This window comes from Sceloporus undulatus, chromosome 6 (genome assembly GCF_019175285.1).
Source record: "Sceloporus undulatus isolate JIND9_A2432 ecotype Alabama chromosome 6, SceUnd_v1.1, whole genome shotgun sequence".
NCBI classification, from domain to species: domain Eukaryota; kingdom Metazoa; phylum Chordata; class Lepidosauria; order Squamata; family Phrynosomatidae; genus Sceloporus; species Sceloporus undulatus.
Genome location: NC_056527.1, coordinates 97,040,775 through 97,064,380, shown reverse-complemented (window position 1 = coordinate 97,064,380; position 23,606 = coordinate 97,040,775). Strand labels below are relative to the sequence as shown.

The 23,606-nt window shown below is 41.4% G+C and overlaps 1 protein-coding gene and 1 long non-coding RNA gene across 2 annotated transcripts; one reads left to right on the top strand and one right to left on the bottom strand.

The window, feature by feature from the left end:
- Positions 1-810: 810 nt before the first annotated feature.
- Positions 811-22,643, bottom strand: LOC121932689. The gene is made up of 3 exons (XR_006104403.1): positions 22,598-22,643; positions 4,124-4,235; positions 811-1,002 (listed from the first exon to the last, which is right to left on the bottom strand). It is a non-coding gene; the product is annotated as an uncharacterized LOC121932689 (long non-coding RNA).
- On the top strand, positions 3,291-21,949 carry LOC121932688 (parathyroid hormone/parathyroid hormone-related peptide receptor-like). Its single transcript, XM_042471579.1, has 13 exons — positions 3,291-3,400; positions 9,005-9,110; positions 12,383-12,493; positions 13,821-13,945; positions 14,343-14,437; positions 14,680-14,869; positions 15,700-15,853; positions 16,866-16,926; positions 17,917-17,983; positions 19,184-19,278; positions 20,000-20,141; positions 20,231-20,272; positions 21,358-21,949. The coding sequence occupies exons 1-13, from the start codon at positions 3,323-3,325 to the stop codon at positions 21,745-21,747; spliced, it is 1,656 nt and encodes a 551-aa protein (XP_042327513.1). The 5' UTR covers positions 3,291-3,322; the 3' UTR covers positions 21,748-21,949.
- Positions 22,644-23,606: the final 963 nt, after the last annotated feature.

Sequence of the window (23,606 nt, the reverse complement as noted above, 5' to 3'; positions counted from 1 at the left end):
CTTCCATCTTTCCCTCCCTCCTCCTTTCCTTTTTCTTTCACTCCTTCCTTCCCTCTTTCTTTCGTTCTTTATTTCTTCCCATCCATCCTTCCTTCCCTCCTTCCTACTTTCCTCCTGCCTTTGTCTCTTCCTCCCTCCCTTTCTTTCTTTAGTTCATTCCCTTTCTTTCTTTCTTTCTTTTTTCCCTCCCTCCCTCTCTCCCTTTTGTTCATTCTTTCCTTTCCTATTTCTTTCTTTCTTCCCTCTTTTTTCCTTCCTTCCTTCCTTCCTTCCTTTCTTTCTTTCCTCTTCTTTCCTTTCTCTGTTCTTCTCCTTCTCTTCCTTCCTTCCTTCTTCTCCGTCCCTCCTTCCCTTTCCTTCCTTTCTTCCCTTCCTCTCCTTCCTTCTCCTCTTCCCTTCCCCTCCTTCCTTCCCCTCTTCCCTACCCCTCTTCCCTTCCCTCCTTCACCTCCTTCCTTCCCCTCTCCCCCTCCCTTCTTCCCCTCTATCCTCCCCTTCCCCGTTTCCCTCCTTCCTTCCCTTATTCCCTTTTTCCCCATAAAAGCCTCCCCATAAAAGCCAATCACATGAAATGGCCTTTCCTTCCTTCCCTCCCTCCCCTCCCCTCCTTCCTTCCTTGGACCTTTGTTATCCGCTGGGGCTTATTTGAGACGCAGATAGGCTATGATAGTTTGCTTTTGCCTGAGTCAGAGAGAAGGGCCAGATTCTGCCCTTCCTTTCCTCTCCTCCCTGCTGAGTTGAGTGCAAACTACATATGCACTTTAAACTCAGTTTGCAGCAACTGAAGTAAGCCAAGGACAAAGCGGGGAAGTGTGAGGAGGTGAGGGAAATGGGGACATTTTTAAAACAGCTGAAAAATAATAAAGACAGTGGATTAATAGGGATCATACCTGTCAAATCAGGAGAACTGGAGAGTAGGGTGCCAGGTACTTGGAATATCTGACCATCCCTAAGCAAAGGGCTTTCATGCTGGCAAAGTTAAATATCCTTCTATCTGTGGTTCTGGAAGGAAGATACAAAAAAGTACCTTACCATTGTTGGTTTTGTCCTTGTGGCCTTGAGGAAGTCAAATCAATCAGTCACATCCTTCTCTGTTGCCCCCCTTTATATAGGGACCCCTGCTTTTTAGATAACTCCTATCATTAAACAACTACCTGGAAGAGAGAATAAATTCTATGTCGAATATCTTTTAGCAGACTGCAATGAATACGTAACCAGCAGAATTGCTAAATCCCTTACAGCTGCTCTTACTCTCCGTATAAAATATCTGAAACAGATACAGTAAACCTTGTAAAATTAACTATAGTTGCCATTATTACTGCTGATATTATATGACTTGTATGAAATTTTATCTGTTTTTATAAATTGTTTGATGATGCCGTTTACATGTATATGGATGGGAGCTACCTTTTTATATTTTTTATTCTTTTCTTGCTATTGACACTTAAATGACTATGCCAAAGAACCCCTTTTGTAATATTTCTATAATCCCTTTAAATTCCCCACTAATTTGACACACGATAGAGTGTTTTATTCCATTTTAGATTTCTTGCTGATTTGTATGGACATTATGATTGTATGGATATTCGGTCATTCTTGTATTCTAGCTTTGTATGCCGTAATAAATAATGACCATGACCATGGAGAGCAGGATGTTTTTAAAAAATATTTTAACAAGTAAATGAAAAATAACAAAACACACTGGCTAGGAAACAAATCGTGTTAAAGATAAATCTCCACAAGGATAGTGGTATTATTACACACACACACACATACTTTATATAAGATTTCATTTATGTTCATCATATGAAGGGAACTTTAATCTACAGCAGAATGTGTTGTGGAAAATGTGCCTGCTTTGAAGATGTATAAGGACTCCTTTTTGTTCAAATCAACATATTTACTCAGTGATTGGGCTGAATTTGTCCTCATCTATGTAACACTCTGCACACCTTCAAGTTAATTCCCTTAAAGTCAAGTATCAGCAATCAGACCAGCCTGGATAAAAGCAATTGGGATGGGAGTCATTACAAGGGAACGATCCATCCATGGGCTCCGTAAGCCCAGCCGGACACATTTATCTCTGGGTCAAATAACACAATTCCAGTGCCCTGAGATCTGGAAAACTTCTCCCTAAGAGGACTGGCAGATGTCCTTATTATAAGTGAATTCCTCTAAATACCCTAAAGGCATCAGATCCCTCTGATCTGAAGGAACTGGCAAAACCATAGTTGAGTATTCCTCCAACATTTAAATCCTTCCAGTGACACGTAATATAACTGCAAGCCTTTCTATTATTTTTTGGGCTGCATGGAGGAGAGAGAAATCGATTTTCTTATCAGCTCTTTAGGAATTGACCAAAAAAAAAAAAAAAGGCAGAAAATCTGAAAAATTGCTGTCAAAATACTTCTAACAATGACTGTAGAAAGTAACAAGAAACCATTACTTGTTGTTACAAGAACTTCACTCTCACTCATTATGTTAGATGTGAATTAAAACTCTGTTTGAATAATAATAATTACTCTTTTTACCCTCTCACTTGTGTAGTTACAGGTGTGTGTAACTCATTAGTTCCAAAACCTGAGTCGAAGGCAGCATTCTAGAACAATTGTACAGAAGGCTAATGGACACAGCAGCTGGTGGGGATTGTGGTTATTGTAGTCTAACACATCTGGCAGACAGCAGGTTGAGAAGGCTGATTTGGAAGACTGGTCCCAAGGTGTCGTGAAGGGACACCAGATTTCATTTTGGACATGCATGGGAATGCGAGAATTTTGCTGTTTGAAAAGTAGGTAGAGGGAAAACAAACAAAAGGGGGGCCAAATACTTGTATGAGAAAGGGATAGCACTCCTGTGAGAAAGGGTGCAAAAAAATCAGAAAATAAGTTTGAGTAAGCTAATAGGTTCCTGCCCTTCAGCTCTGGAGGGGAACAAGGAGTACCAGGAGTAGATGCAAATGCTTGCTGGATAAACAGAGAGCCCAGTGACGACAGGACCAAACCATGTGGATGCTCAACCTCATTATGCTTCAATCTCAGGAATCATCTCCTAGCTAAATGAACGCCAATGTCTGGCGTTGGTGGGTCTTGACGGCGATTTCCCGTAGCTGATTTAAGCACATGCAGTTCGAGGAAGCTACTAAAAAGCTGGGTTTGGAGGTTGTAGAGATGAGCTGTGATTCTGAACTCTCCAGCATACTCATCTTGAGTATGGATTTGTGAGCTTAGAATATTTTGTTCTTCGAAGAAAAATTCATCCTCATCATCATCATCATTTTTTAAAAACAACATTTACTTTGGGTGGCAGCAAAACTCTGAGCGCCATGGATGTATCTGTCCACATTGGCAGCTTCAGGGCAGTCGCCCTCTTTTTCTTCCTCCTGAATTTGGTCTGTGCCTTGGTAAGTCCATTCCAGTTTTGTTTTCTTTGATTCAATATTTAGTAATTGGGCTGATTATCTAGTGACCCTCTGGGAAGTATTTGATGCAATGTACAGGGACCTTACATTGGACAGCAGAAGCCCTATTGAAATTGAGTTATTTGATCTATCTATGAAGAATTCTAGTGCTTCACCAAACTATAAATTACAGGATTTCTTAGGATGCAGCCATGGCACTTAAAGTGACATCCAAGTGCTATAATTCTGTAACATGAAAGAGAGCAAATATTTCAAAGAGAGATCGTTTCCTGTGCTGCCCATGTCCTGGAGATTGTGTTTAAACTGGAACGATGGGCACAATTTGTTAGATATTTAGGAATAGGGTTTGGTTTGTTATTCATATTTCATTCCCTTAAATGACTGAACAGTGGTGAGCCACAATTGAGATTGAGATTGAAATCTGGTCAATGCAGAGCATGTGCCCTACCATTATGTTTACTGCTTTGAAACGGAAGGTCAAAACACTCATCGTTCACACTATTTGAAGCCACAAAGAGGCTGTAACTGTGCTTCTCCTTTCTCTGAATGTGTTATCATCAATGCCTGTAGGAAAAGCAGTAGTGCAGTGAATGTGGAGGGAGCTGATATCAGCAGGCAAAATTCGCTGGCAGACTTGAATGCAAACCCAGTACTTTGGGTGACAGGCTCAACAACTCCCACCGTCTCTCCCTGCTTGCTTTTTACCTGTCCTCAGAGCTGTGGCTTGTGAAGTTTAGCACAGTGCTGTCAAAAGCCGAAGGAGACAAGAGGTGGCTTGTTCTTCCCTATGTAAGCTGCTGGTGCAAGGCATCACCGTCTGAGAGAGGGAGAGAAGGGGAGCCGTTTGTTAACAGAGTGACAGGTGTAACAAACTGGTGTAGGAATCCTGAAGGGCTGTCCATAAAATATTTCAGAGGTTGAAAGGGAATCACTGGCATCTCTGTCAGCCAACAAGAGGCCATGGGCATATTATTTCTTGTTAAAAATTAGTAACCATACTTTTTGGGATTATCTAACCTCTCCCAGATTCTGCAGCCTTCACAGATATAGCTGGGTGATTAGTTAAACTCAGGGCCCAAACAAACAGGCCAAAATAAAGCTGCTTTGGGTCTCTTTGGAGGTATGCTGTTTAAATGACACACGCATCTTAAGAGGTCTGGAGCATGGCTTTAGTGCGGCTTCCAACCTCTTAGGATGCATGTGTCATTTAAACAGCATACCTCCAAAGTGACTCGAAGCAGCTTTATTTTGGCCCGTCGGTTCGGGCCCTCAATACTGGGGAAGAACTTTCAGATGTTTTTGGACCGCAGTTCACATCATTCGCCACCACTGACTAGGACTGCTTGGAACTACAGTGCAATAACATTTGGAGGGCCAGAAATTGCTCATCTTTACAGGAAATACCATTTTTAATTAAAACAGCCACCAAAATCTATTATTTATTTATTTATTTATTTAGTGCTGTAGATTTGCACAAAGTTATACATAAAACAATAAATATATAAGTGTAAGCCTACCTATGGCATACAATCTAAGAAATAAAAGGATATTACATATAAAATACATAGAAATATAGGAAATGGTTCAATACACCCTTCTCATTTTCAGAGTACATCCACACTTTAGAGATAATGTAATTTGGTACCACTTTAAATGCTGTAGCTCCATCCTATGGAAACCTGGGATCTGCAGTTTTACAAGGTCTTTAGCCTTCTCTGCTAAAGAGTGCTGGTGCCTCACAAAACTACAAAGTCCAGGATTATGTAGAATGGAGCCATGACAGTGAAAGTGATGTCAAACTGCATTATTTCTACGGTGTAGATGCAGCCTCAGACTCCTTCAGTCCTGTCAGCAAATTGTCACAGTGCTGTGCTCTTGAAAGGGCCTCCAATTCACACTTTCTAGGGCCTCTCGTGAAAAGGAATTCTAGAGGCCATGTGCCTTTGCTCTAAGAATCTCACAAATGGGTGGAACAAATAGCTGTTAGAAATTTTGCTAATAGGCAACATCTGTTATGTTCAGTATAGCTGGTGGACAAGAGATTAAGGCTAATGTATGGACTGAAGTGCTCTTTCTGCGTGTGTGTTCATGCTTGTTATATTACAATAGATGGGGAACATTTCTTTCTGTCAAGGGCAGAGCTTGGGGAAAAATTACTTGTTTGGACTACAACTCCTCAAATCTGCCAGTCAATATTGAAGTTTATCGCATGGGCCCTAAAACGGGCCCGTTGTGTTACAAAACGTGTGCGCGCACAGGCACGCACGGAACAGGATAGGACTAAGAACTGTATTTTACTGCACAAGGGAACACCGCCGCTGCTGCTGGGCTTTCCAATCGTGTCCTCCCTCCGTTCCAGAGGGTGTGATTTCTGAGAACAGTTTAGAAATCTGAGGTAAGGGTCAGAACCAAAAATGGTGCTATTCAGTGGCAAATGGTAAATCCAATGGCAGTGGGGTGATAAACCCACTCTGATGTTTAATCTGACTTTAAAGATGATAAGCAAGGTACAGTACTTACCGTAATCTGTTTGGAGGGATAGGGTATAGCACCTTCACTCCAAATCTTGGTCTGAACTTGGAAGTTTATCCAAGTTCAGGCCAAGACTTGAATTCTCTGAGTTTGTGATGACTCAACTATCCTTGAGTTGGCCTTGGCTCATCTATATTTGATCCAAGGTATGGAAAGTCTTTACCAATTCCCTTTATATCTAGCCTCGCGCTTCTCTCTTTCGCTTTCTCTCCCCATCTCTTCCTTGTTTCCTTAACTTCAGCAGACTGCCTCAAGACATGAAAATTACTCTTGTCCTAACCAAAGATCTCAACTCAAGAAACTTTTGAAATTAGGAGGAGAACTACAGATTGTTCAATAACTGCACTGGGGATATGATTTCATACAGGTACAAACAACATACAAACAAACTCAAAGAAGAAGATTTGGATGAAAAGGTAATGCACTTGTATAGTCTGCAGGCTGCACAACAGGAACATTTGCCTCTGGCTCTCATTTGCTTAAAAGGCCCTGCTTTTTAATTTTTAAGACACAGACTCAGGTCCGTTCAGATTTGAAAAGCATCATTTTTAGTGGATGATGGAGTTAAAAACAACAGCAACACTTTTTCATTCTAACTATTTGGCTGGATTGCTCCTGATTATATCTTCTTCATAGCAGCTGAGGAGCCAGCCAGCCACTGCCATTTCTGCTGCTGTCTTTCCCAGGTGGCTACATCAGCGATGGAAATTTCATTATTGATAAGCCTTTATCAGGCTTCTCAAAATGTCCTTTGCAGATGGGCGATTTAATTGCGGCTGTCACCACTGGGACCTGCTTCTATTGTCTCTCTTGCTGTCTTGCTTCATCTCACAGAGCTCCTCTATTTCCTGACAATTTCGCACGGGAAATGAGTGAGTTGCTGGAAAATACAAAGATGTCTCATAACTCCTGGACAATTTATTTTAGTGCATCTGATGCCATCATTTATACCTGATCCATCCACTAAGGCACAGGAGTTTTAACCTAGCTGGCCTGTGATGGTCTTTGGTGGTGGAGTTCTGCAAATTGTGGGCAAAAATGATCCCTTCCCCTCCAATTTCCTTCCTATTTCTTTACATTTTTAACCCTTTGCTGTGAATTTTAAAGTTAAAAGGGATCTGGGAGTCCAAGTACACCACAAGTTGAACATGAGTCAACAGTGTGACGCAGCAGCTAAAAAGGCCAATGCAATTTTAGGCTGCATCAACAAAAGTATAGTGTCTAGATCAAGGGAAGTAATAGTCCCACTGTATTCTGCTCTGGTCAGGCCCCACCTGGAATATTGTGTCCAGTTCTGGGCACCACAATTTAAAAAGGATGTTGAGAAACTGAAGAGTGTCTAAAGGAGGGCGACTAAAATGGTGAAGGGTCTGGAAGCCATGCCCTGTGAGGAACGACTTAGGGAGCTGGGGATGTTTAGCCTAGAGAAGAGAAGGTTAAGAGGTGATATGATAGCCCTGTTTAAATATTTGAAGGGATGTCATATTGAGGAGGGAGCAAGCTTGTTTTCTGCTGCTCCAGAGACTAGGACCTAGAACAATGGATGCAAGCTCCAGGAAAAGAGATTCCACCTCAACATTAGGAGGAACCTCCTGACAGTAAGGGCTGTTCGACAGTGGAACACACTCCTTCCTCGGAGTGTAGTGGAGTCTCCTTCCTTAGAGGTCTTTAAGCATAGGCTGGATGGCCATCTCTTGGGGATGCTTTGATTGAGATTTCCTGCATGGCAGGGGGTTGGACTGGATGGCCCTTGGGGTCTCTTCCAACTCTATTATTCTATGATTCTACCCCTTTCAAATGCAATTTTTCATTCCAGACTAGCCTATGTGAAGAAAATAAGATTCTAATGAAATAGGAATTGTATGCAAAATGTTGTGCATATATAGTTGTGTGTACGTGGGGTGTACATGTCTGTGCCTTTTAATAGATTCTCAGAGGGTTCCATGGCCTCACAAAAGATAAGAATCACCATATTAAGGGCTGATGGTAAAAGCCTCTGAGTTGCCATTTTATCCTACTTTCCTTTCTGATATTTGGCTGTTATTCATTTTTTTATCTATCAGCTAACAACAACCACAACAAAAATTCCCAGACTTCCCCAATTTGATGCTCTCCAGGTGTGTTATCTACAATTCCCATTATTCCCAGCCAGCACAATCCAATTTGTCTGGAGGTCAATGGGGGATGCCATGGTATTCTAAGCAATCCATTTTACAAACATAAAAAGATTATGTACTGTATTAAAACATACAAATACTGATTTGTATTATTTACTACCTAATTGCCTGTCTGCTAATCTATTGGAAGTGGTTATGATGTAAAATAATGGTTTACACTTTAAAACACACCACGTAAAAGGAAAAAAGTACAGGGAGGGAAGAGGAATGCTTGCATGTTCTGGTATAGTGGCAAATTCATGCTACATTCCTGGGAAGGGTGGAACTAAATGTATCTCCCCATCTCTGGTGAAGCTCTTTCCCCCCCAGTGGCCATGATTTAGGGAGCTGGGTATGTTTAGCCTGGAAAAGAGAGGGTCAAGATAGCCATGTTTAAGTATTTGAAGGGTGTCATATTGAGGATGGAGCAAGCTTGTTTTCTGCTGCTCCAGAGAATAGGATCTGGAACAATTAATGCACGCTGAAGGAACAGAGATTAAACATCAACATCAAGAAGAACTTCCTGACAGTTCAACAGTGGAAGACGCTGCTGCCCCAGAGGATGGTGGAGTCTCCTTCTTTTGAGGTTTTTAAACAGGCTGGATGGCCATCTGTCAATAATTCTTGGATTATGTCTTCCTGCATGGCAGGGGGTTCGACTTGATGGCTTCTGGGGAGGGGGGGTCTCTTCCAAATCTATACTTCTATGGTTCTGTGGATGCAGGCTGCTGCAACTATGCTTATAGAAGAGTCTTCCTTGGTTCAGCACACCCTCTGATGCAGCAAATGGTGGCGACTGTCAGACGTTGGTCTGGGAGTGGAGGAGCCAAATTGTAGTTGGGGAACAGATGGATTGGGAACCTCACTTCTTCATCTTACCCTTTTCTCTGTTTGGCAGGTGGACACTGATGATGTTCTAACCAAAGAAGAGCAGATTTATTTGCTGAATCAAGCTAAAATAGAATGTCACAAGCAGATAAATGCCCAGGAGGAGAGAATCCAAGGTACCTGCCTTTTCTGCATCACTAACGCTTGATAGTGGTTTATTGTCAGGAGCTGCATTCTAACACTTACTTGCCATAATTGTTTGTTGGTTATTTACATGTGTTAATGTGTTGTTCTGCATTGTGGGCAGTGATGGGATATACAGTGGGGTGTGAGGTAGTAAAAAAAGCCCATTGATCACATTCCTTTAGAGTTGATGAACAGATGGAAAGGGAGTTAATCTGTCTAGCGAAGCTCCAAGGTCAATTTCCTGGGAAAGCTGATAGAGGTGGAGAGAAAGGGATGTCCTGGGAGCAAGGGAAGGCAAAAATGTTTTACTTAGGTAGTGAATTAGAAATTAACCCACTGAATATTGAATTGCACATGCTTTAACTATAGTTTATGACATGGAGTTTATCCCATGCAGAAACAGAATTTAAATTGGAAAAATCCTGCAAAAGCGGGATCTTTTCCAGACGATGTCAGGGGCACTGAGCATTAATCCGACATTAACCTGCATAGAAAGTAGACAAAATCAGCCGTTTTTACTTTCATGATTTTTACGAAAGTAAAAAGCGGCCAATTTTGTCCACTCTCTGTGCAGGTTAATGTTGGATTAATGCCCGGCGCCCCCAATGTGTCTGAAAACGATCCCGCTTTTGTTGGGGTTTTCCGGGATTGGGGCACTTAGCCTCCTGTGTGATAAACTCCTATGCTTCACTAATGCCTGACGTTTAGTTCTGACAACAAACATATCTGGTGTAGATCAATAATAACAACAATAATAATAATAGATTGAGGCAGGGAATAACAAGAGACCAACAAATACACAACATCAGTTAAAATCACAATAGCAGTTAAAACACACATCAGTTTAAAAGAACAAACAAGACACATATGTATTAAAACAAACCACATTTAATATTCATCATTTAAAGTTACAACTTAAAAATCATCTGTATTGGCCTGCTGGAAGAGACTGGTCTTTAATGCTGTTTTAAATTTGGACAGTATGTAGACAGTATGTAACCTTTGAGGCTACTGAAATAAAGAAGTTGGCTGCATGAACTTTCATAGATAAGTCTTCTTCCTCAGATGCATTTGGTAGAGTTGGTTCTGCCAACTTCTTTCTTTAGTTAGCCCAAAGGTGCTACAGATCTCTCTACATACTAATTCTACTGACTAACATGGCTATACCTTTGAATTAAATCTGGACAGTGTATTTAGCTGTCGAATCTCTTCCGGCAGATCATTCCACAGTCTAGGGGCATCTGAAGAAAAAGTCTTCTGGCTGACTGTTTCTAACTTAGTCCTGGATGACTGGAGTAAATGTTAGCCAGAAGACCTGAGTGTATGGGTTGGATTATACGAGAAGAGATGATCCTGTAGATAAACTAGACCCAAACCATGTAGAGCTTTAAAGATAATAACCAACACTTTCTTCCTTGCCCAGAAACTAACTGGCAGCAAGTGGAGTGATTTTAATATTGATATAATTAATATGATCACTCCTGGATGTCCCAGTAACCAATCTGGCTGCCTTGTTTTGAACAAACTGGAGCTTCCAAACTTGGTACAGAGGTAGCCCAATATATGGAATTAAGATTTTCTGAGTTTTACTACTGAAGCCTGGATGTCTGAACTAAGTGAGTTGCTGGACTTGACATTTATACATGTAAAATATTATTCTTTCTGCCAAATATGGAAGCCTCTACAAAGTTAAACATCTACAAAAACTGGCACTTGTAAAGCACTGTCCTCTACTGGAGAAAGCTGTAATAACAGACAAATATAATGATATCCTGATGCTGTTGTTATTTTCATTAGGTACAGATATGCCTTTAGATTCCTTTGCGATTATGCCAATAATCCCCAGGCTGTATGCTACAACAAATAAAATAGTAGGGTTTAGTAGAACTGCATATGGTTAATATCTAAATAGAATTTCATCATATGGAGTAGACATAATAATCATATGTAGGAAATAGAATCTTTATTACAGTCATAGAAGAGCACAAATAATAATATATGTACTGTATTATTTAATCGAATAAATCTCTTTAAAGCCATTAATACATGCCCACAGTTTGCCTGATTTTAATTGAACTTTTACAAGAAGCAGTAAATAAATTGTATACAACAAGATAAAGGACCAAAAAAGAAAGAACAACAATAACTGTGGGTTAAAATGTTGGTGCCTATAGCTGTTACTCTCCATCTTAAACTAGTTTGAAGGGTTTTCTGCAAGAGTCATTAAGTCTTCTGTATCTGCCTTTCCATAAAATTAGCTGATCATCTGGGAGTCAAAATTGGTGCAAAAGTTTGTTTATACAGTCAACAAAGGTTAGCCAATCTTCCTGAAACATGTCGTTTCTTCCTTGCCCACTGTAGAACCTCACCTGGAAAATGTGTCTGTAATTAGGCTAGTGTTTAAAAGTTTTCAGGGTGAATTTTCCAAACAAATGAAAGTGTATCCACAATGCAGAAATAAAGCAGTCTGACACCACTTTAACTTCCATGACTCTATCCTACACAATCTTGGGATTTGTAGTCCGGTGAGGCACCAGAGTTCTCTGTCAGGCCAGGCTGAATATCTCACCAAACTGCAAATCCTGGGATTCCAAAGGATAGAACCATGACAGTTAAAATGGTGTTAAACTGCTTTATTTTGGCAGTATGGCAGGTCCCTCTGTGTCCAGATGATGCAATGCTGAAGGAGCACCTTATAGTTGTGCCACGGCTGCTATGGCGCCCTTTGAAGAGTGCAAAAAGGAGATGCTTGGGGCCTCCAGCTGGTCTTTCTTCAGCCGGATCGGGGCCGCAGCAATGTCATGCCGTAGCCCCGATCCAGCCTTTCGAGGGCGAAAAAAGGAGCTGTAAAAAGTGGCTCCTTTTTGTGCCTTCGAAAGGGCGCCATAATCGCAGCAATGCAGCTATATGGTGCTCCTTTGGCACTGCCTCATTTGGACACAAAGCCAGAGGTGCGCCATGATGCCACAAGCCATCTGGAGCGGTGCACAGCATCAGGGTGCCCTGAGGGGGAGGAGGCATGCGTGCGCCATAAGGATGCTACACCCTGACTTTATCCCCAGACCGGCCTTTCAAGCCAGTCTGCACAAGGCTGCTTTTGTGGCTATTTTTGCGCCCTCAAACGGCCAGATCAGGGCCATGGTGTAAGGGTGCCACAGCCCCGATATGGCTGAAGAAGGGGCACTGGAGTTTGTCCCTTCAGAACTGTTTGTATAGCAAGACCCTAGTATCCAAAGCACTGAAATCACCATTTGCTTCCTAGAAGGTCACTGTTCGCCTGAATGGGATGGAATTATTTGCTGGCCTGAGAGTTCCCCAAATGAAAAAGTGGCAGTCTTGTGTCCGGACTATGTCTATGACTTCAACCATAATGGTATGTATGTTTTCTTTGGCTTCAGCAGAAATCCTCAGATAAATCCAATCTAGACATTAAGTCAGAGCATGGAACAGTTACCAGGTCTTAAGATCCCTCAGGCAACCCAGCCAGTGGCCCTGCTAGCTGTGGGATCCAGGGAGCTATAACCCCAAAAGCCCAACAATGTTTTCAAACTCTCCAATGAATGCATTTAACAAGCATGTCTTTAAAAAAGTAGCCCCAGCAGAGGGACAGAGTATTCATTATTGGTTTACAGCAGATGTGGAGCAATGATTTATGTCTGTGGTTAAAATCTGATGCATTTTTAGCCTTCTACCCTGCGGTTCTAAGGAAAATGCTTTTCTGAGGATAGTTTTTTTAAATACTGATCTCGATTTTTTTAACACTGCCTTTCTAGACCAAAATAGCCTTCTCAAAGTGGCTCACAATAAAAAGTCATCATAGAAGAAGTGAAAAGTCAAATACAACATTCACAATAATTACTACCTAAAAGCAATTCATTCCCAGATCACCAGTAAAATGACAGCAGTGGTTAACATTACTCCTTAAGAGCATAGATCATCATCCTGACCAATTAAAAGTGAATGGAAATAAACAGGTCTTTAGAGCCCTTTTAAAACCAGTCCAAGAGGGAAGGTGGGCAGATGCACATCCTGGAAGAGTCCCAAAAAACCAGGGTTACTGCAGAGAAGGTACTGTTTCATCTGCCTGTCCATCTAGCATGGTCAGTGGGATTCTGGGGGATGTAGTCAAGAAAAATTGACATGTCCAAGCTCAGGAATGTATTTATCAGCAGGCCTGAGAATAGAGCATCTGCAACCTATCTCACATCTTCCAACTATCCTGATTTGGCAGGAACAGTACAGATTACTCCTCCGTCGTCCCACTTTTTTCAGCTACTTTTAAAATGTCCTGATTTCTCTCTCTTGCTCCCACTTTTTTCCCTCATCCTCAACTTACTTCAGCTGTTGCAAACAAGTACAATGTGCAAAAGTAGTTTGTACAAATTACCTCTGCAAGGGGGAAGGGAGAGGAGGCAGCAAAGTGTTGCCTTTCCCTGTAGGCTCATGCAAAAACAAACAGCTTTAGCATCTCCTGGCTTGTCTGTTCTCACTCATGAATAACTTTTGCCATCTTGACCAAATTCTGATGTTGTTTGGCCACGTTTCCCAGTTTTCATCTGTGAAATGTTGAAGAGTGTGCAATCTAAAGATCTGGGCAGGGTCATCTAGGTATATAGGTACAGGTATAGGTAAGGATGGCAAATATGTGGCCCATGAGCTGCTAGCTTTTCTTGTTGAACTTGATTGGCCCTTTATTTCAGGTCATGCCTTCAGATACTGTGAAACCTATGGCAACTGGCAGTTGGTACCCAACACGAACAAGACATGGGCCAATTACACAGAATGCGCCATATTCTTCGCCCCAGAAAGACAGAAGCAAGAAAAGGTGAATTGCCTTAGCACCACTAGCTGGGAAAAAATGTGGGAGCAGAGAGGAAAGACTGACTTGTAGTGCACTTTCTTTGGGTTACCAGAGCTGGCTAGTTCCAGACAACTGAAGGCTTCTTGCCTCTCTAAAGGCTTATGAAAGGGATAAGAGTAGTGGATCTGTTGCTAGTTTCTATAAAGCATGTAATGAAGGAGAGACAGGCAGGGGGAGAACCTACACAAAAGTTGAGAAGCCATCAACAGTGCCTTCATGAGGAAGGGGGTATTCATTGGACCCCTGCCTTGGATTAAGACCCTAGGGGCTGGATCTGGGTGTGAGTTTTTCCATCCCTAAGTCAGGATGATGGCCTAGAAGAGATCATCTCTGTGGGGATTTCTTTCTTCTCTCTCTGTAGGAAGTGTTTGACCGTCTGCGCGTCATCTACACTGTGGGCTACTCAATTTCTCTTGCCTCTCTTGTGGTTGCCATGTGCATCCTCTGCTACTTCAAGTAAGGAAATATTGTACTACTTACCCTCCCTTCCCTACCAGTAGCTTCTAGCCATGAATCTCATCAAAGTACTGGAGTCCAGTTGCTCTTTGTTAGCTTATGCCTTACCCTATTCACAGATTTGTCAAGTGGATAAAGTAAAAGGAGAGCCATGTACATTATACTGGAGGAACAGTGGGATATAAATGTAAATAACAAGTAAACTAAACTGTGTATGGATAATGTGAATATGTGTGTTCAAGGCGACTTCACTGCACTCGGAATTACATCCACCTCCACCTCTTTGCCTCTTTCATCTGCCGAGCTATCAGCATCTTTGTGAAGGATATTGTGTTGTACTCCAGTCCAAGATCAGAAGGGCTGCACAAGGCACCATACAGCGACTGGAATGCTGAAGAGTTGAGTCTCACTTTGGGACCCAGGACCCAGTTGGTAAGTTCCAGTTTGGAGCGTATGGTCTTCTACTCAATAAGTAAAATATTGATGTGCCAGGTTTTACAAAGGAGTCCAGTTCCAGCTATCTTACTTTAAAGAAAACAGTATACGAATTGGAACAGGTTCAGAAAAGAGGTAGAAAGATGGTGAGTTGCTAAACTTGGAAAAGCTATTTTGTGGAGCTTTAGCTCCCAGCATCTCCCATTCATGATCCTGGCTGAGCACGTCTGGGAGCTGTAGTCCAAAAACTTAGTTTGGTCAAGTGTATGGAAACCAAATCCTCATCAAGACAGTTTTCTGCCTGAAGTAGAAACAATAAATGGTGATTCTTTACCAAAGTCTTAGTTTACAATTCCTCCAACTGTCCCAGTTTGGCAAGGAGTCATGATTAAACCTCTGACATTCAACTTTTCAAGCTGCTTTTATAACGTCCCAGTTTCTCCTTCCTCCTCCTATTTTCTTCCTTTGTCCTCAAGTTATTTCAGTTGCTGCAAAATGAATTCAAAGAATAAAAGTAGATTCCATTCAGCAGGGAGGAGAGGAGGCAGTACAGTCTTGCCCTTCCCATTAGATTCAGGCAAAAACAAACTGGTGCATCATGTCCTAATTTGTATGTTCTCATTAATAACTTTTGTATTCTTGACCACATTCTGATGTTGCTTGGTCACACATCTCCTGGTTTTTATCTGTGAAATGTTGGAGGGTATGGCCAAGGCCAATCACAAGGCATCCACAAAGTCTATTGAAGGCGATAGCCACAAAACATAACCTCTAATCTAGGCCTGGTTTCGCTAGAAGATGGCTTGTGTATTTCTCTGTTCCTTCAGGCAGGCTGCAAGATAGCTGTGACCATCTTCCTCTATTTCCTGGCTACCAATCACTATTGGATTTTAGTGGAAGGCCTCTACCTCCACAGCTTGATCTTCATGGCTTTCCTCTCGAACAAAAACTACCTGTGGGTCCTTACTCTCATTGGGTGGGGTAAGCACAGTCCAGTTTACTCCCTCTCTTTTACCATCAACTTGCACAAAGCACAAACAGGTCTAAAAGCTTAAGGTGTGAAGGCTGTGTGTTGGAGACACTAAGGAGATTATCAGACACATGGTGCTTATCCCGTGATTATTCTATCAATGAAGAGGAATTATCCTGCCATGTCAGTATTAATGGATTACCCCATTATTAAAAAATGGAGGTAAATGACAGGACAATTCCGCTTCAGTGACAGGATAATCATGGGATAATCGTGACGTCGTCTGATATTCTTTGTGCAATTGCACAACAAGGTTGGGAGCATCACACTGATAATCTCCTAAGGGATGAGTGCTGACCCATATACTCGAAAGGCCTCTCATCTCTTATTACCATGGCAGTTTTCATCCCTTTACCCATTTGTTGTTATTGTTGTTGTTAATTGTTTATGGTGACCCTATGAGTGAGACCCCAAGTCACCCTATCATCAACAGCCCTGCCTAGATCCTGCAGACTCCAGGCAGTGACTTCCTTGATTGAGTCTACCCATCTGGAATGCAGTCTTCCTCTTTTCCTATTGCCTTTTACCTTAGCAAGCATTATTGTGTTTTCTAATGAGTAGTATCTTCTTGTGATATAACCAAAGTGCAACAGCCTCATTTCTCCTGATCCTTCCTCTAGCAGAGGATGCGAGAAACAACACAATGCTTACAGTGCACTCTTGTTAACTGCTGGGTTTTGGTTCCAGGACCTCCTATGGATACTAAAATCCATGGATGCCTGTCTCATTATATACAATGGCGTAGTAAAATGGCATCCCTTATATAAAATGGCAAAATCAAGGTTTGGTTTTGGGAATTTTGGATGGTTAACTCCATGGATTCAAAATCTATGGATATGGAGGGCTAACTGTATATGATCAATACATACCATTGGCCTCACATTTTTTACCTACTGTTCCTTTACGATCTCCCTGGAAACCAGTTATCTTTCTGCTTGCTTTTGTTTTTCTTCCTGATTTGAGGGGTGCCTGCTGTTTTTGTGTCGGTCTGGGCCAGCATAAGAGCATCTCTGGCTGATACACAGTACGTATTTTTTTTCTCTTAAATACTGTTTTGAAAAGTTCAGAATGAGACTGCAAACTGACCAGATGAGTTAGTAGGCAGAGGATAAATGAATTGTTTAGCCTAATTGCCAGAGCTTGGAAAAGATAGTTTTGGATTATAATTTCTAGAATCCTCTCTAGCCAGCAGGGCCACAGTAGTCCAGAAAAGTAACCTTTCCTAACATTTATCCATTACATATAGGTTAAATAAATATGCAATAACCGACATTGTGGTATGAATCCAATCCTTGCAGAACTGTTAGCTCCTAGAACAAAGTAAAAAATTCACTACTCTGCCAACTCCATCATGATGATAATAGTGCCCTGGTTAAATCTTTGCCAGAGAATCCTTTAAATTATGCAGCAAGAACAAAATGTTCCATAAGCACAAAGCTGAACTCCAGCTAAGATAGATAAAAAAGATTAGAGCAAAATTTAAACCTGAAACTTAATGTGGTTTTGTGGCTGAGTCTGCTCTATGAATTGGGACTTCCTTGATTTGAATATGGTCTGACTTTCCTGTTGATTCATGGAAGGGTGGCAGAGCCATTCTCCCTCTCAGCCCCAGCTCCTATCTGCAAAACTGGGGAAAAGATTATCAAACTACCTTAGAGGGTTATTGTAAAGCAAGGCTAGGGAAATGTTAACATTTCATATATTTTGGTCCACAACCCATGATCTGACCATGCTAGCAATAGTTCCTGGTAGCTGACATCCAAAGCATCTGGAGAGTCATGGCTTCCCTACTCCTGTTGTAAAATAATAAGTTTAAAATAATTAGGAAAATTATTAGGGCTGGACCAATTAAAATGCCTGAAGCTGAGAAATGCAAAATTGACCAATTCCTTTGTCTAGCAGCCTGAGCAATGCACAGAGACATGAGATTGTGAAAGTGCCTGCAATTAAAGTTAAGTCTTAAAAATGACAAGCCAGGTACGTTTTTGAAATGACTGCAGTCTCGCTTAATCAGGTGCTGGGACCTCAGTGCTGGAAACATGAAATGGATCTACCAGATTCCTATCTTAGCAGCAATTGTGGTAAGAAGAGTACAACAAATGAATAGAGGGAGCTGGGAAGGAGGCAGTGAAGGGTTTCCTTTTAGTTACTGGCTCACTTTGGTAACTCTAGTAGAGTTATCGGATTGAAATCTGAAGAGGGGGCTCCTGTATCTTTAATGGTTGTGTAGAAACCATATGGCCTAGCAGTTAGGATTGCTGGTTTTCACCCAGGTGGCCTGGGTTTGACTCCCGGTATGGGAAATTATGCATTTCCGGCTAGGGGATACTTTAGCTAGAGGTCTTGCATTGAGCAGGGGATTGGATTTATGACTCATAGGGTCCCTTCCAACTCTATGATTCCATAAAATAACCATTAAAGGTGCATGAGTCCTCTTTAGTTTTCAGTCTAGCAATCTACTATTGTTAGCACAATTTCCAAAATCCAACAGACAACACTTGGTCATGGTGGCTGGGGAATTAAAAAAAAAAGGTTGTTCATAAAACCCCCTGAGTTTTATGATTTGACCATATGATTCTAATAAGGTTATGGCCCTTTGTGGATGCACATTTTGATCCATTAAGAAGCAAGACGTTTTTGGTAGCTGCCCTAGTATTGGGGAATGTCCTCCCAATAGAGATCTTGCTTAGCCTTGCCCTCTTCTAAACCCAAGACAGGTGGGAGGCAGAAGACAAAATTTATTTGGTCCGACTTCTGCTTGGGTGATGTGACTAATACAGTACCAATTTCATTGTTTGGCATTTATTTCTAGTTTTGGTTGTTTGTTGATAACATAGGGCAGATTAAACCACCATGGAAGTACTGTAAATACTTATGTATGGGCCGTACAGACAGGCCAAAAAAAGCTGCTTCGGGTCACTTTGGAGGTATGCTGTTTAAATGACACAGGCATCTTAAGAGGCCAGAAGCTGCGCCAAAGCTGCACTCCAGTCCTTAGGACTGGAGCATGGCTTTGGTGCGGCTTCTGGCCTTTTAGGGCGCATGCATTTTGTACTTTTGGGCATTGTTTTCCTTTGCTTCACCCCTTAGATCCTTTGTTACATGCCCTTAAGTTTTACCCTTGACTTATCCATATACATGAGATTGACTTATAGTCTAGTATATATGATAAATTATCTAAGCAAGTAAAGATGTTTAAAAAATGGAACACTGCCATTTTCACTGACATGGAAAATGTATATTTGTATTGCTGGCTCAAGTATCTTTGTATTTGCTGACAGGTGAACTTTTTCCTCTTCCTCAACATTGTGAGAGTCCTTGCCTCAAAGCTATGGGAGACAAATGCGGGGAATTTAGATCCTCGCCAACAGTACAGGTATGTGTGGCAGAGCAGCCAAGACAGACTGTCTTCTTTTAACATTACAGTCAATAAGGAATTTCTCCTCACTGAACGATGGGGAGTAGCTGGTAAATATGAGTAATGTTTGTGCCCAGAGCCATGGTTCCACAACCTGGAATTCCAGATATTGTTAGACAACAACTCTCAGGCACAGTCAACGGTCAAGGCTTCTGGGAGGTATAGCCCAACAACATCTGGGAACTCAAGTAGGGGAACCATTGACGTCAAGTACTTCAATTCCCTCCCTGGTGGATTTCTATGGTAGTACATTTTCTACTTGTCTGCTGATATGGCAGTTTCATGTTACAGCATCACATCGATCTGTTGAACCATTCTGGTAGCTATAGAAAGATAGCTAGTACTGAACCAGATCACCAGTCATATCTAGCTCACTTTTGTCTACAGCAATCATCCCCAAAATGGTGTCCTCCATGTCTCACACTACAATTTAAATTACTTCCCACTATGATGGTGGGCATGTAAACTTTCTGCATGTAAAGCATGTGCTCTCCACCCTAAACTATGTCCCTCCTTCTGTTCACCACACACTGACAATATTCTTTTCAAACTTCTGGTCTATTTTAAGAGTCCCATTTCACCTTTCCTTTATATCCCATTATTACATTGTATTGCTACAGAACTGAAGTCACTTCAGCCCTCTGAGATGACCTGAAAATACAGGATCTTTTCTTTTCAGGAAGCTACTGAAATCCACCTTAGTCCTGATGCCACTTTTTGGTGTCCACTACGTGGTATTCATGGCCATGCCATACACAGCCATCTCCAGCATCGTTTGGCAAATACAGATGCACTATGAGATGTTCTTCAATTCTTTACAGGTGGGTTTTGCTGATGGGAGGGATATGTGGTCTTTGATTTGCACTCTTGCAACTGTTTTTCATCTTTCTTTATCTGTGTCTCTGGACAGGGCTTCTTTGTGGCTTTCATTTACTGCTTTTGCAATGGTGAGGTAAGAAAGACTTCTCTTGAGGTAACATATGGTAATATGTTTATGTATATATAAAATATAACAGCATTTCTCTACAGTACATATGGATGTTCTCATGTGTCTCTTAAAATATATAGGCCCATCTCCTGGGGTTAAATTTATTCTTACTGGTGCACAGGTTACTTTGCTGGTATTTAATGAACAAAATGGAATATTCTCTCCAGAACCCATGATAATTTCACTTGGCCTATTCACCTCCTAATTCAGGAGCAAACAACGTATTTTTGGACTGCAAATCCTATAACCCTTCACCACTGCTTATGTTGACAGGATGGGAGTTGTCAGCCAAAATTGGAGGGCCACTTGTTCATCTTTGAGTTTTGTTCTACATAGGTTAGGGCTGGGGAGGTTTTGGTCCTCAGGATAGTTGGATCACAGCACCCACAATCCCTTACCAGTGGGTATGCTGTGTGGGAATATGGATGATGTAAAATCATGCTTTCTGATATAGAAGTCATTGGTGGAAGTAGTCTAGATATTGAGGACACATTTTTAAATAGCTGCAAGCTCCAGACATCCTCAGTACGGGTCAAATTACATCTGGTCTTGATCCATTCCCAGTGACAAAAGACTGCCATCCTTCAGTTCCAAAATTCCTATTGCAAGGACAGATCATGAAAGCAGTTCAGGAATATGTTGTGTGCCTTCAAGTAATTTCCAATTTATTGTGACCCTAAGGCAAATCTATCACTGGATTTTCTTGGCAAGGTTTGTTCAGAGATGGTTTGCCATTGCCACCTTCTGAGGCCGAGAGCATGCGACTTGCCCAAGGTCACCCAGTGGGTCTCATGATCAAGCAGGGAATCGAACCCTGGTCTCCAAAGTCATAGTCCAACACTCAAACCACTGTCACGCCTCTCCCTGGAACATGTGTATGTGGAGATCATTTTCCCTGAGAATGAAGGCAGGCAAAGCATTAGTACAGGTGGGAGGAAAAGCAGAGTTTCCGAGAACTGATTCTTGAGCTGTGACTAGTCAGTTGCTAGCAGGTGTGGTGACACATCTCGTCTTGTCCACATTGCATTATGTTCTCTCTTAATCCCCAGGTGCAGGCAGAGATTAAGAAAGCTCATTTCCGGAGAAATCTGGTCCTGGACATAAAGCAGAAAACTCGAGTCACCAGCACAGGAGGGAGCTACTACTATGGAGGGCTTGTGTCCCAAGCCACCAACAGTGTCAATCTGAGTATAGCTAGCTGGGGGGTAGCCTCCGCAGCAACTGTAGCTATGCCTCTAGGAGCCAAAAATTGGCTGGTACATTTAGCTCCCAGTGCTTCTGCAACAGAATATGCTCCTGGTTCCTTTGCTCTGGACAGATCTCCATGCCAAGAGATGACACAGAAGGCTATGGTGGAGAATATTAGGGTTTTGGGAGATTGTATAGACATAAAGGGAAACTGCTCCAGCTTGAATGAAGAATTAGAGACCATGCTATAAAGAGAACCTGCAGAAGTGATGTTATTGGTGCACTAAAATCAGATCTCAGAGCTACCACCCAGTGAATTTTTACTTTTCAGTGCTGAGCCAGTATCAGAGGATTAGAAAGCATACACTCAACTAACAAAATCTGTAGGAAAAGCAGCCTGGAGTATTACCTTTCAAATTGGTTAATTGTAGATTTTAGTCCTCCTGAATCCAGGATGGTTGTAGAATTTGGTTGTAGAATACATGCCATTTCTTTACGAATAACATCTGCCTTCTCTCTTTACATTCACCAACCTCAGCCTGCTTTGCAGAAATGAGTTGTGGGAAAACTCTTTCCCACACATAAACCCACTGGCACAGTATCCTCTCCTGCTATTGTGTCATTTATGTAAAGCTTGTATTCAAAGGAGTTCATTTTAGGATTAAACTGGTAGATGAATCAACCAATGCTTTGAAATAGTGATCCCATCAGCTCTTATATTCAACCAGTAGGCACTAGGAATTACGCCTTAAATCCCATTGTGGGAGAAAGGTGGGATATAAATCCTTGAAATAAAGAAATAAAAATAAATAATGTGCAAACCTGTTTTGTTTTGAAGACTTTTTTCATTCTTATATTACTGAGAAACAAAACATTAAAGATAGCCATTTCCTTCTATCAATAAGTGGTGGGCTTAGTTTACTGTTTGCTCTAAATAGCACAAGAAGGCACCTCTCAAGACTTAAAAGATGTTGAAAACCCTAATTCTCTTTAATTTTTTTTAAAAAGGACAACACTTGTCTCTTCACATTTGCTGGGGTCAGGGACACAAGACCCCAACGAACGTGGAAAAACTGCAAATAACAAAAACACTGTTTTTACCTGAGAGAACACCTCTCTAGGAATCTCCAGGTCCTTCAGTACGACTTTTGGTTAAAGTTGATCACAGAGTTGCTCTGGAGGACCTAGATATTCCTAGAGAGAACATATTAATAAAATCCGTGAATAATCAAATCTGTAAAAGTCAAAGCCGCAAATGTGGAGGGATAAATGTATATCTACGAAGCATGCAGAAACAGGCCTAGTTTCCAGGAGGGGTGACTGGTCTGCACAAAGGCAACACTGTCATTCCCTTTCCAACAACATTCTACTTCTCCCCTATTCTGTTACCATCGTCTGTACTTCAAGAGTCACTTATGGAATCACTGCATATTTCTTCTAATGGTGATGCCACAGAGGGATTTTGCAGCATCTAGATTTTAAAAATGCTGAAAGCAACCAACAAGGTCTGGACCAATTTCTCTGTAAATCATTCCTCCTAGTATAAAAGAAAGTAATCCTTTAATATGTCTTTCTAAAAGTTCTAATAGGGACTGTACAAATAACAAGTTTGAACTTCCAAATAAGGTATCTTTAATATCTTTCAAAATAGAAATCCCTTTCTTTTTTAAGGTTAAGACTACACATTACTAGCCAACTAATACTTGGAAATGCAGAGCTGTTACTCTTTCACCAGAAAAAGGCATTGGGAGAAGGTGAGTTGCAAGGGACAGAAAGTTACACACATGAGCATATATGGCAAGGTACGTAATCTAAGGAGGAAAAGAGACAAGTAATCTAGGAAGGAAAGATCCTTTCTGTCCTCATTTCAGGTCTCTTTCACACCACACAATTATAACAATTTGATACAAGTTTAACTGCGATGGCTGAATCCTATGGAATCTTTGGGAGGTGTAGTTTCCTTAACTACAAATCCAAGGATTCCATGGGATGGAACTATGGCAGTTAAAGTGGAAACATAATGTAACTGTGTTGTGTGTGAAAAAGACCTTAGTGCAGCAAGATCTTTAGCTGCAAAACCCAAGAGTAAAGGAAAAGACAAAAGGCCAAA

Excerpts from the sequence above, each read along its gene's own strand:
- LOC121932688 (XM_042471579.1), top strand. The coding sequence starts at position 3,323 with ATGGATGTATCTGTCCACATTGGCAGCTTCAGGGCAGTCGCCCTCTTT. Across the intron at positions 15,854-16,865 it reads CCTTACTCTCATTGGGTGGG|GGGTGCCTGCTGTTTTTGTG; the intron begins GTAAGCACAGTC and ends TCCTGATTTGAG. Across the intron at positions 20,273-21,357 it reads ACTGCTTTTGCAATGGTGAG|GTGCAGGCAGAGATTAAGAA; the intron begins GTAAGAAAGACT and ends CTTAATCCCCAG.